General features: G+C 41.3%; 1 protein-coding gene across 3 annotated transcripts; it reads left to right on the top strand.

Annotated features, from left to right (window-relative positions):
• Window positions 1-1,908: 1,908 nt before the first annotated feature.
• LOC110534104 (beta-1,4-galactosyltransferase 4) lies at window positions 1,909-11,251 on the top strand. 3 transcript variants are annotated; one of them, XM_021618775.3, is made up of 7 exons: window positions 1,909-2,566; window positions 3,845-4,230; window positions 4,843-5,075; window positions 5,207-5,394; window positions 5,617-5,739; window positions 9,466-9,570; window positions 9,668-11,251. In XM_021618775.3, exons 2-7 carry the CDS (start codon window positions 3,948-3,950, stop codon window positions 9,801-9,803), a joined length of 1,068 nt encoding a protein of 355 aa, XP_021474450.2. In that variant the 5' UTR covers window positions 1,909-2,566; window positions 3,845-3,947; the 3' UTR covers window positions 9,804-11,251. The 3 variants fall into 3 exon arrangements, with proteins under 3 accessions (XP_021474450.2, XP_036846405.1, XP_090043007.1); XM_036990510.2 differs by having other exon boundaries at window positions 2,262-2,566; window positions 3,805-4,230; XM_090186881.1 differs by having other exon boundaries at window positions 2,468-2,562; window positions 3,805-4,230.
• Window positions 11,252-12,770: the final 1,519 nt, after the last annotated feature.

The following is a 12,770-nucleotide window of genomic DNA, read 5'->3' on the forward strand; positions in this document are numbered from 1 at the left end:
TGCACCAGTCCCTCCTGCAGTACAGCACCCCCACAACATGATGCTGCCACCCCCGTGCTTCATGGTTGGGATGGTGTTCTTCGGCTTGCAAGCCTCCCCCTTTTTCCTCCAAACATAAAGATGGTCATTATGGCCAAACAGTTATATTTTTGTTTCATCAGACCAGAGGACATTTCTCCAAAAAGTACGATCTTTCTTCCCATGTGCAGTTGCAAACCGTAGTCTAGCTTTTTTATGGAGGTTTTGGAGCAGTGGATTCTTCCTTGCTGAGCGGCCTTTCAGATTATGTCAATATAGGACTCGTTTTACTGTGAATATAAATACTTTTGTACCTGCTTCCTCCAGCATCAGCACAAGGTCCTTTGCTGTTGTTCTGCGATTGATTTGCACTTTTCGAACTAAAAAACATTAATCTCTAGGAGACAAAACGCATCTTCTTCCTGGGTGGTATGATGTCTGAGTGGCCCCATGGTGTTTACACTTGCGTACTATTGTTTGTACAGATGAACGTGGTACCTTCAGGCGTTTGGAAATTGTTCCCAAGGATGAACCAGACTTGTGGAGGACTACACATTTTTTTCTGAGGTCTTGGCTGATTTCTTTGGATTTTCCCATGATGTCAAGCAAAGAGGCACTGAATTTGAAGGTAGGACTTGAAATACATCCACAGGTACACCTCCAATTGACTCAAATGATGTCAATTAGCCTATCAGAAGCTTCTAAAACCATGACATAATTTTCTGGAATTTTCCAAGCTGTTTAAAGGCAGTCAACTTAGTGTATGTAAACTTCTGACCCACTGGAATTGTGATACATTGAATTATAAGTTAAATAATCTGTCTGTAAACAACTGTTGGAAAAATTATTTGTGTCATGCACAAAGTAGATGTCCTAACCGACTTGCCAAAACTATAGAGTGGTTGAAAAACAAGTTTGAATGACTCCAACCTAAGTGTATGTAAACTTCCGACTTCAACTGTATTTACAATGGTGTTTGTTCTTCACTGGTTGAGTTTTTCTTGTGGCAACAGGTCACAAATCTTGCTGCTGTGATTGCACACTGTGGTATTTCACCCAATAGATATGGGAGTTTATCAAATTGGATTTGTTTTCAAATTCTTTGTGGGTCTGTGTAATCTGAGGGAAATATGTGTCTCTTATATGGTCTAATATGGTTACAGACCTTCATCCATCCTGCCCTGCCTATCTAAGGTTTTCGAAAGCCAAGTCAACAAACAGATCACTGACCATCTCGAAACCCACCGTACCTTCTCCGCTGTGCAATCTGGTTTCCGAGGCGTCACGGGTGCACCTCAGCCACGCTAAAGGTACTAAACGATATCATAACCGCCATCGATAAAAGACAGTACTGTGCAGCCGTCTTCATCGACCTGACCAAGGCTATAGACTCTGTCAATCACCATATTCTTATCAGCAGACTCAGTAGCCTCGGTTTTTCTAATGACTGCCTTGCCTGGTTCTCCAACTACTTTGCAGACAGAGTTCAGTGTGTCAATTCGGAGGGCATGTTGTCCGGTCCTCTGGCAGTCTCTATGGGGGTGCCACAGGGTTCAATTCTCGGGCCGACTCTTTTCTCTGTATATATCAATGGTGTTGCTCTTGCTGCGGGCGATTCCCTGATCCACCTCTACGCAGACGACACCATTCTGTATACTTCTGGCCCTTCCTTGGACACTGTGCTATCTAACCTCCAAACGAGCTTCAATGCCATACAACACTCCTTCAGTGGCCTCCAACTGCTCTTAAACACTAGTAAAACCAAATGCATGCTTTTCAACCATTCGCTGCCTGCACCCGCATGCCCAACTAGCATCACCACCCTGGATGGTTCCGACCTAGAATATGTGGACATCTATAAGTATCTAGGTGTCAACAACGACTGGATATATGCATTATTTTGTGTTTTACGTTTAACATGCATAGTCAATTTGGTGTTTGTCCCATTTTGTGAATTATTGGTAGGCGAGCAGACCCCAGACCTCACAAACCTTATTATTATTTTGAATTAATTCTATGAGGGGGGAGGTTGTTCGATTTAGGCCTAACTGTCTCCAAATTGAGCTGGAATTTAGTGCAAAGGGATTTGAGAAACGTGATTAGTTGACGATAGTCCTATGCCATTGGCCTTCTGTCTCGTTTTGCGCCGCACAAAATATCAGAGCTCAACAACGACTGGATATGTGTTTAACATCACCAGTACCACATCCTTATATTTTCATACGCGCAAACGTGATTATAATAGACAGGTTGGAACGTCTGACTGAAATACAGGGCAACTTATTTTTCTAAACGAGTGGTGTTTGAATTTGTTGATAAAAATGCCGGACATGATTGTTTGGTTGAGGGACAATGGGCCAAAATTCGGAACTGTCCCAAACAATCCGGGACACGTGGCCACCCTACCCCTTATTTTTCTATTTGACGTTCATGTGTGAGTCTTGAACGCGCATATCCTTTTAGAACGGAGCTTACAGGAGAAGTACCAACGGGGAGTGGCCAGCCAGCTGCCCAAAACAACAGCAGAAGAACTCTAGGCAACTGGCAAGTAAGACATCTGCTCATCATTCTCTAAGAAAATGTATGTCTCGTTAAATGTGGGAAATGCTGTGTACATTTAAACCCGTATTCCCCGGGACTTCATTCATACCGAAATAGCTAACCCAATGTGGTGGCAGTACTAGCTGTTGGTTAGTTTCAGCAAGCTAAAAAGCTGTTCTCTACATTGGACTTCCTGAGCTACTTGCTAGCTACAACGTTACTTAGCTAGTTAACACGCTAGCTTTTGGTTGCACGAATCCACGAGCCATTTCTTGAGTTCTAAAGTAAAATGTGTCACTGTTCAGAGAGCAATACGTTTGTAAATCTGGTTAACGTTATCTGAATGCGTGAAGCTAGTAAATCAATTCATTTGACCACCCAAAAAGATGTCAGCATCGAGCTAAGTTAGCTAACTACAGCCAGTTGAATGTATAACAGGAAACATTCAAACAACAACTTACATTAATTCCCTGACTGTACAATTGTGCAGAAGGCTACTGGCTTTCTGCACAACATGTCTTCGTGTTTAAATTCCACTGCTCATGTCAGGATATGTAACTAGCTAGTAGTGCATGGACTTTACAGCAATTTGTCTTTTTACAGTAAATTTAAATTTGTCCTGGGCCTATTCTTTATTCATTTTAGCTAATGACCGTTTTGATTAGGATAGGTATCCCATTTTGGTTATGTGAATAGAGAAGGAGAAATAAGAACAACGTGGCAACATGTGATGTGTCTAAGCTAAGCACACACTAAAGCAGGCTACAGTTAAAGCCTAAGATTACTATCCAGGTCATCCCTGAATAGTGTGCATTGAAAGACAATGGATTGTAATTGTCAACATGAAACCAAAGTGCAAACAGGTGGAAGTAGAAAAGAGAACCGTTCCACTCCAGTTACCGTTTCTTTTGGGTGGAGTTTAGCTGGGAGTACATAGAGCCGAGTGTGTGTATAGATTAAACACCTCAGTGCACAGCCAATGTAAAGTACTGTGAATTCTGTTGTCGCATAGGCCTAGCCTCTTTCACAGGCTTTCACCAAAGCCTGGGTGCCTAAGGCTACTTTTTGCATAATGCACTAGTCAAATGCTATAAATTCAAGTAGGAAGTGTCAATGGAACTGAAATATTTTATTCTACATGTACAGCATTAATTGTAATGTAAAGTACCCTAATGCTTTTTTACATGACAAAAAAAATGAAACTGACAAATTCTGAAACTCATCCAGAACGTTGTGTCATCATAGGTTGAATGTGAAGCCTGAGAGCCTGGTGCTCTCTACTCAGTAATTTCTCCTGTGGCTGCTGCAAAGGAGAACCAGATGTCATAAACCAAGATTGAAGCCTCCCACATTTTGGGGGATTTAATACCTGTACAACCAAATCAGCCATGGGAGTCTGTCCTGCTGTGTCCAGGTACTTCCGGAGGTGGAAGTATATGATACTGTTGCTGCTCTCTGTCTCCGTTTTGGCTTGGATCGCCACTTTTGCCGGCGAAACAGTGAAAGCAATTCAGGATACCCATAGGTCAGCACAGACACTTGAGGATAACGCTGAGGTCCTGAGGGGGGGCATGAAATACTCATGGAAAACAGTGATGCAAGTCTTCTCCAATCCTCTCCCTGACACCCCACCACCAAAAGAAAGCTGTCCTGAGAAATCACCACTGCTTCGTAAGTAGGGCTACAGTATCCACAGATGTTATTGTAAGCGTAATGCAGGCTTTGCTATGGCATTATCATAAGTAAGTAAGCTATGTTACTGTGTACTTCCTTGGAAAGAACATTATGTGCAGTGTGTCTTAATGTGGAGAGAAGAACATTGGTAATCAAGTGAATACTCTAATGTGCAATGTAGGGATTGTGTAACCACCTGATTTATTACTCATAACCATTGCTAGGCTGAGGCTCATTTGGATTATTTTCACATACTGTAGCCTATGTGGTAACAGTTTGCATGTAGCCTACGTACAATGGCTCCTTGTTGACAGGAAGTGGACAACTGTTGTAATAAGGCTTACACCATATGGGAGGCAGATGGCACAGCGTTAGTGGGTTTTCCATCAACATAAATTCCTGTTTGAAGACGGCTTGTGTTTGTCTGTGGCCCAAACAGAATGCACACACACACACGTTTGTAATTCTGTCCAGACCATGCTGTTTTTCAGTTCATGATATTATATTTTAAACTAGTGCCATGTAAATATATTGCAATGGAGTTTATCCGTTAGACTTTACAATTTAGTTGTCTAGATTTTCATCATGCCTATTATTTTCTGCCTGCAGATGGAGCCCTGAAGCTGACGTTCAAGGACTCTTTAACGCTGAAGGAGGTGGAGAGTGAGAACAGTGGAGTGGCTGAGGGCCAATACCAGCCTCCAGACTGCCTCGCCCAGCAGAGTGTGGCCATCCTCATCCCTCACCGTAACCGGGAGAAACACCTCCTCTACCTCCTGCATCACCTGCACCCCTTTCTTCAGAGGCAGCAGCTGCACTACGGCATCTACGTCATCCACCAGGTATTACTCTCATATGAAGTTACACTACATTATGTCAATTATATTTGTATCCAATTTCTGAGCCGATAAGGGTTACAAACTTTGAAATTGAAAGAGGTTGATGTTTGTGGTTGATTTGTGTGTTGTGACAGGCTGGAGAGGTGACGTTTAATCGTGCCAAGCTACTTAATGTGGGGTACTTGGAGGCACTCAAGGACTACGATTGGGATTGCTTTGTTTTTCATGACGTGGATCTGGTTCCAGAGAACGACTACAACCTATACAAGTGTGACCAACAGCCCAAACACTTAGTGGTCGGCAGGAACGCCACAGGATACAAGTAAATATCTTAGCTCTCAACTCACCTTTATGCAAAATCAGGTAAATGTCTATATGCTCTCTCAACAGCATGTCCGAAGTGATGTGGCAGCTATCACTATAAATGGACTATTCATACCAAATTCACTGTTTAACATTTCAATTTTTACCAACGTTCAATCAAAGTCCTGGGAACAGGTCTGTAATGTAACAGGTCTGTAATAAAATTTTTTTGCTCTCGTAGATTGCGATACAAAGGCTACTTTGGAGGGGTGACGGCCATGACGAAGGACCAGTTTCACAAAGTGAACGGATTTTCTAACACTTACTGGGGATGGGGTGGGGAGGATGATGACCTTCGCATCAGGTGAGACCCCTATTACTTTTCACCATGGTTAGGGCTGTGGTGGTCGTGAAATTTTGTCCATCGAATATTGTCATGCAAAAGAGTGCCGGTCTCACGGTAATTGACCGTTAATTAGCTGAAACACATTTAGCATATCCAGGCCTCGACTCATACAAGTCACTGATGCGCACCTTTGGAACATCTACATTACATTTTTTTTTTAAAAAGTCTAATCAATTTCATATACCATCACAATAAATCCATTATTTATTTTAGTTAGGTCTAAAGAAACTTTATGATATGAAGAAAATGTATTTCAGAAGAACAGAATATGAGTTGGCCACCTGTAGACCTATGTTATCGGGCTATGCTCCATGACATATGCTGTAGGCTTGTTCATTTAGCTGACAAGATATGCTTAAGTCCCGCGCCATTTTTATTTTATATAATTTTATAGTTAGAAGAATATAATTCAACTTAGCTGAATAAAAGGAGGATATTTTTTTGCATTCCGTAGCAAGTGCTCATATGAAGTGGCTATGCTCAGTATAAAAGTGATCATTTGAAACAGATTCTATATGCTTGTTATTTTTGGCAACTTTAGTTGTGAATGATACAAACCTTAAAATGTCTTAAAGTCAAAACGTATATGGACTGCATGGTGCGACTTTAGGCTTTTTAATGATTTGGGAAGCAGCAAAATAAAGCTTGTGCTCTGTCCCTTGTCTCAGGCTGCACAGCTGTTCTTTCATCAAGTGATTATATTTTCACATCAGACTTCTCAATTTAATCTGCTCTTTACTAATATGTCAAATTAGTTTTGATTTAGATTGGACCATTATCAAATGGGCAGTGGGAAAAAAATACATCTGTATGTACTCGAATAGCGAATGGAGGCCAAGCGCTTTCCCGTCGGTCCGTTTCGTAGGCTACTTCAGTTTTATAGCAGCGCATGTGCTGACAAGGTACAAATCTGTCGTTCTGCCCCTGAACAAGGCAGTTAACCCACTGTTCCCAGGCCGTCATTGAAAATAAGAATTTGTTCTTAACTGACTTGCCTGGTTAAATAAAGGTTAAATAAAAAAAAAAAAAAAAAAAAATATGAGCAGCTGAGAAATAAATATAAGGACACTTATTTCACTCCAGGCGTCAACCACTGTTTGAGGTGCATGTTCTCGCTGCGCGACAGGATATATTTCGCCCAAACTCTGTATGCCATGGGCTCTCTAATCTTGTTCCTGCAGCTACCCAATGCTTAATTTGTGAAACCAAGTGAAATCTGTTCGGGAACATCGATAGTAACTTTTTTTTCGTAACAACATGCACTGCTCAAAAAAATAAAGGGAACACTAAAATAACACATCCTAGATCTGAATGAATGAAATATTCTTATTAAATGTGCTGATGACAAAATCACACAAATTATCAATGGAAATCAAATTTATCAACCCATGGAGGTCTGGATTTGGAGTCACAGTCAAAATTAAAGTGGAAAACCACACTACAGGTTGATCCAACTTTGATGTAACGTCCTTAAAACAAGTCAAAATGACGCTCAGTAGTGTGTGTGTGTGGCCTCCACGTGCCTGTATGACCTCCCTACAACGCCTGGGCATGCTCCTGATGAGGTGGCGGATGGTCTCCTGAGGGATCTCCTCCCAGACCTGGACTAAAGCATCCGCCAACTCCTGGACAGTGTGGTGCAACGTGGCGTTGGTGGATGGAGCGAGACATGATGTCCCAGATGTGCTCAATTGGATTCAGGTCTGGGGAACGGGCGGGCCAGTCTATAGCATCAATGCCTTCCTCTTGCAGGAACTGCTGACACATTCCAGCCACATGAGGTCTAGCATTGTTTTGCATTAGGAGGAACCCAGGGCCAACCGCACCAGCATATGGTCTCCCGAGGGGTCTGAGGATCTCATCTCGGTACCTAATGGCAGTCAGGCTACCTCTGGCGAGCACATGGAGGGCTGTGCGGCCCCCCAAAGAAATGCCACCCCACACCATGACTGACCCACCGCCAAACCGGTCATGCTGGAGGATGTTGCAGGTAGCAGAACGTTCTCCACGGCTTCTCCAGACTGTCACGTCTGTCACGTGCTCAGTGTGAACCTGCTTTCATCTGTGAAGAGCACAGGGTGCCAGTGGCGAATTTTCCAATCTTGGTGTTCTCTGGCAAATACAAAACGTCCTGCACGGTGTTGGGCTGTAAGCACAACCCCCACCTGTGGACGTCGGGCCCTTCATCTGGCCTGTCTCCTGGTAGCGCCTCCATGCTCTGGACACTACGCTGACAGACACAGCAAACCTTCTTGCCACATCTCGCATTGATGTGCCTTCCTGGATGAGCTGCACTACCTGAGCCACTTGTATGGGTTGTAGACTCCGTCTCATGCTACCACTAGAGTGAAAGCACCACCAGCATTCAAAAGTGACCTAAACATCATCCAGGAAACATAGGAACTGAGAAGTGGTCTGTGGTCCCCACCTGCAGAACCACTCCTTTATTGGGGGTGTCTTGCTAAATGCCTATAATTTCCACCTGTTGTCTATTCCATTTGCACAACAGCATGTGAAATTTATTGTCAATCAGTGTTGCTTCCTAAGTGGACAGTTTGATTTCACAGAAGTGTGATTGACTTAGTTACGTTGTTTAAGTGTTCCCTTTTATTTTTTTGAGCAGTGTATTTTACTAAACTATTGTTGGGCTGTCTGCGCGTTCGATAAAGGAATAAAGGAGAGAGGAGGAGCTGGAAACACGTTGCAGTGAGATGTTCTGTACAGCTAAAGGTATTGTTCCACTGCATTTAATTATGAAAATATAAAAAAATCCCTATTGTTATGCTATTCAAAATACAAATTCACTAATTGTAGGCTAACGGCAAGCCGCCCTGCTCAATAAATGAACCAACAGCATTGCTATATGTTCTCTCCCAGACTCATTCATTGATATTATGTAGTCTAGCGTAAGGTAATACAGTCCACACTCAAAGGCGATTACTCGATTTTTGTTTAATTGTGGAGTATAGGCTAGACCGTTTATGTACAAAAGACATCTTAAATCATTTTTGTTTTATGTTTTTCAGCCTACCGCATATTACGCATGGCATTCTATAAGGGCACAATTATTTAATTCATTTTTTTTTGGCCGTGGGCTCATAAGCCTATCCTTCGTTTGGCCGCCTTTCCTTCCAGTTCTCTGCTGCCAATGACTGGAACAAATTGCAAAAATCACTGAAGCTGGAGACTTATATGTCCCTCTCTAACTTTAAGCATCAGCTGTCAGAGCAACTTACCAATCACTGTACCTGCACACAGCCCATCTGTAAATAGCACACCCAACTACCTCATCCCCATATTGCTATTTATCTTCTTGCTCTTTTACACCCCAGTATCTCTACTTGCACATCTGTCACTCCAGTGTTAATGCTAAATTGTAATTATTTTGCCTCTATGGCCTATTTATTGCCATACCTCCCTAATCTTATTTCCATTGATGTTAGAGGGATAATAGTACCAGGTCATTAGCCACCTGCTAGTAGTTAGCCGTGCATAAAAGGAGATTAGCATGACCCAACAGTCACGTGGAATTTTACTGCGGTCATGACTTATGACTGCCGGTGTGGCAGTCACCGCAACAGTCCTAACCATGTTGGCTTAATGTACAATTTGTGGACTTTACTTAGTTTGTGTCCTACATCTTAGTCAATGTGAGATGTTATTGATTTAATTTGTCTCTGATAGGGTGGAGCTCCAGAAAATGAAGATTATACGGCCACCCCCTCTTATAGCACGCTATACCATGGTATTTCATAAAAGAGATAGCGGCAACGAAATTAATAAAGACCGGTGAGTCACTGTGGACACGTCAATTTATAAATTGCTTGCTGTAATTATAAGCTATTACTCGTCATTTAATTTATTCTGAAATTGTCCTATTTCACAGGATGCTCTTGTTAGGACGGACACCTCAAGTCTGGAGAACGGATGGCCTTAACACCTGCTCCTACAGTACTCTCTCAGTTGAGAGGCCACCTCTGTACATTAATGTCACAGTGGACATTGGCAAACCACTGCACTGAGGCTTCAGAGCATCTGTCTTGATTTGCTGCATTGAATGCAGTAATGGTGCTCTGGTATGTCCATGCCTACATGTTATGTACCTGCCCTAACAAACAGAGTGGCAGTAGCTGGTAAGCAAAAGTTTTCACGGTAAACCATTCTAAGCAGGGCGCGTAATATCGCCAGGTCCTAATAACGTAAAGTCTGGAAGCCCTTCAGTCAAAACTGGTGAGTAGTTTCTAGGGGTGAGAATAAAACCACAATTAAATGTTGCTCTGCGTTAGAGGTTTGCTGTGACTTGATTGTTTCAACAAGTATTTGCATTCTAATAGAGCATGTTATCATTTTTTTATTCTAAAGAATCATGGATTTTTTTTTCATTTCTTAATCTCTGGTTGTCAAGGGACAACATATATGAATCATTCTCACATTTGTGAAAGTATGCTACATGGAAATTAATTGTAGTTTTTATGCAATCTTGTTACAACAGCCAACAGTGATATCACAGTGTAGATGGCTTCATTTTCTAGACATCACAAGTTTTATATTTTGAATGTGCTGCTACAAGATTTGTGAAGTAACTCCAACACTAATTTAGTCAAATGTCTATTGTAAAATACTTTGCTTCTGTTGCCTTAATTCATCCAGTTGTAAAAGTACCAGAGGTCCATTCCTGTTTTTTTTTATTGCTGAGCTATACAGTTCCGGTCAAATATATTGCCACCCTTACATGATTCACTATTTATTCTCAAATAAGTTGAAATAAACCAAAACATGTGTTCTTCACATGTGTATTTGTAGGTTTTACGACTGCACAGCCCCCCCAAAAAACAACTGAAATGTAGATTTTTCACATCGAAGTCAAATGGCCTGCAATAACTTATTCAACATTCTAAATAATTTGGTTGGAGTCATGTTCTTGTTTATCTTGGTCCTTGTGGGCCATCTTGAGTCAAAGCAAGCTGTCCCATTTAGGCTGTTAAGAGCCACCTACTTACTGCCTTTGACACTTTCACCGTTTTGCTCAAATGTATTCTTCATATTTGCCTGTTTTAACAATGTTATTTATCATATCAAATATGACTATTGTGTTTAAATGTTTAATATATTTTAATATGGTTTTGGTATGGCCTGCTCTTTCACATGTATGCTTCTGTAAGTTATGCATCATTCATATTTTCATGGTGTGCGGTTACAGCTATATGAGTTGTACTGTAGTGTTCATTTGTTTGTTTCTGTGGTCCTACTTTATCTGATTTATAAATTATTGATGTCTTAGAATATGTTTTGGGATGCCATAATGACTGATTAATTGAGTGCCTTGTTCGGTGAGACCTTTCTCTCTTGAATCTTTTCCTTTCAAAATAACATTTTTAATCTTGTAGATTGTTTTATAGGTGGGAAGAGACATGAATCAGATGGGACTTGTGAATTGAAGAGAAATAAATGATCTATTTCTATAAACAAAGTCATTTTCAAGTGTTTTAGTTAGGGATAGTCTTCGATTTGCAATGTAGGGTTGTGTAATGTGATTGTTTATACAGTGGGTTGATGATACTGATTTGTAAAGTAGGGTCCTTAGCTGAACTTAAACAGAAAGTCCCTGTTCTTCACCCTCTACCTCTACTGCACTACAAATGATGGACAAGATGAAATGTTTTTATCTATACTAAATATAAATGCAACAATAAAAAAATAAAACATCTGAGTTACAGTCCAAAATAAGGAATTTAGTCAATTGAAATAAATTCATAAATGCCTAATCTATGGATTTCACATGACTGGGCAGGGGTGCAGCCATGGGTGGGCTTGGGAGGGCATAGGCCCACTCACTTCTGAGCTAGGCCCAGCCAACTAGAATTCTCTAAAATTATGTTGGAGGAGGCTTATGGTAGAGAAATTAACATTTAAATTCTCTGGCAACAGTTCTGATGGACATTCCTGCAGTCAGCATGCCAATTGCACGCTCCCTCAATTTGAGACATCTTTGGCATTGTGTTGTTAGTGGCCTTTTGTTCCCGTGCATAAGGTGCACCTGTGTAACGATCATGCTGTTTAATCAGCTTCTTGATATGCCACACCTGTCAGGTGGATTAATTATGTTGGCAAAGGAGAAATGCTCACTAACAGGGATGTAAACAAATTTGTGCTCAAAATTTGAGCGAAATAAGCTTTTTGTGCATATGAAACATTTTTGGTCTCTTTTATTTCAGCTCATTAAACGTGGGACCAAATATTTACATGTTACGTTTTATATTTTTGTTCAGTATAGTAGTTTGATTACAATTACAATCTGAAGGGAGCACTTGTTTCACCAGTCCAGTCTTGTGGAGGGAACCAAAGAGGGGAAGGAGTGTGATGTCCGAGCCTTTGTATGGGCAAAATGATGTCATCTCGTTTTCCTGTGGTGCAGAAAGAAAGCTTTGTTCAGTGGAGGCCAGGATGGCCAGGGCACCAAAGGCTAACTTTTGACATTTGAAACATTAAGCTTTGAGCCCAGCAAACAAGATATCACATGATATCATAGAATGTAGAGTTTGAAATGTACTTTGCACTACAGCAGACATAAAGAGCTTAAAATTATAATACAACCACAGAAAAGATTCCTACTGTACTATTAGCCAGCTGTCCTCTCGGGGGGGATGACTAAGGATATGTCGAAACTATTGACTCCCTACGTGGGTTGTTTTCTCAATGGCTCAGCAAGCCTGGTCACTTGACTGGAAACTTTTTATTTTAAGCCAAAAACAAATGTTCAATTAAATGACCCTTAATGGCTAAAGACCTAGTGCTAAAGTTAGGGACCTGACAACATAACCTGACCTGGAAAATCTATGGGCCCAAGTTATAGCTTACAACTATAAACACCCTTGTTTGACTCTACTTGACACTACCTAAGGAACAGCAAGGGCATGTGAATTATCTTGGTATGTGGTAGTGTACTTATTTCTTGTTTGAACAGGGAGGGCTACAAGACCATGCTCTTT

This window comes from Oncorhynchus mykiss, chromosome 10, assembly GCF_057628025.1.
Source record: "Oncorhynchus mykiss isolate SJ-2025 chromosome 10, ASM5762802v1, whole genome shotgun sequence".
Taxonomy (NCBI): Eukaryota; Metazoa; Chordata; class Actinopteri; order Salmoniformes; family Salmonidae; genus Oncorhynchus; species Oncorhynchus mykiss.

Excerpts from the sequence above, each read along its gene's own strand:
- LOC110534104 (XM_021618775.3), top strand. The coding sequence starts at position 3,948 with ATGGGAGTCTGTCCTGCTGTGTCCAGGTACTTCCGGAGGTGGAAGTAT. Across the intron at positions 5,395-5,616 it reads AGGAACGCCACAGGATACAA|ATTGCGATACAAAGGCTACT; the intron begins GTAAATATCTTA and ends TTGCTCTCGTAG. Across the intron at positions 5,740-9,465 it reads GATGATGACCTTCGCATCAG|GGTGGAGCTCCAGAAAATGA; the intron begins GTGAGACCCCTA and ends TGTCTCTGATAG.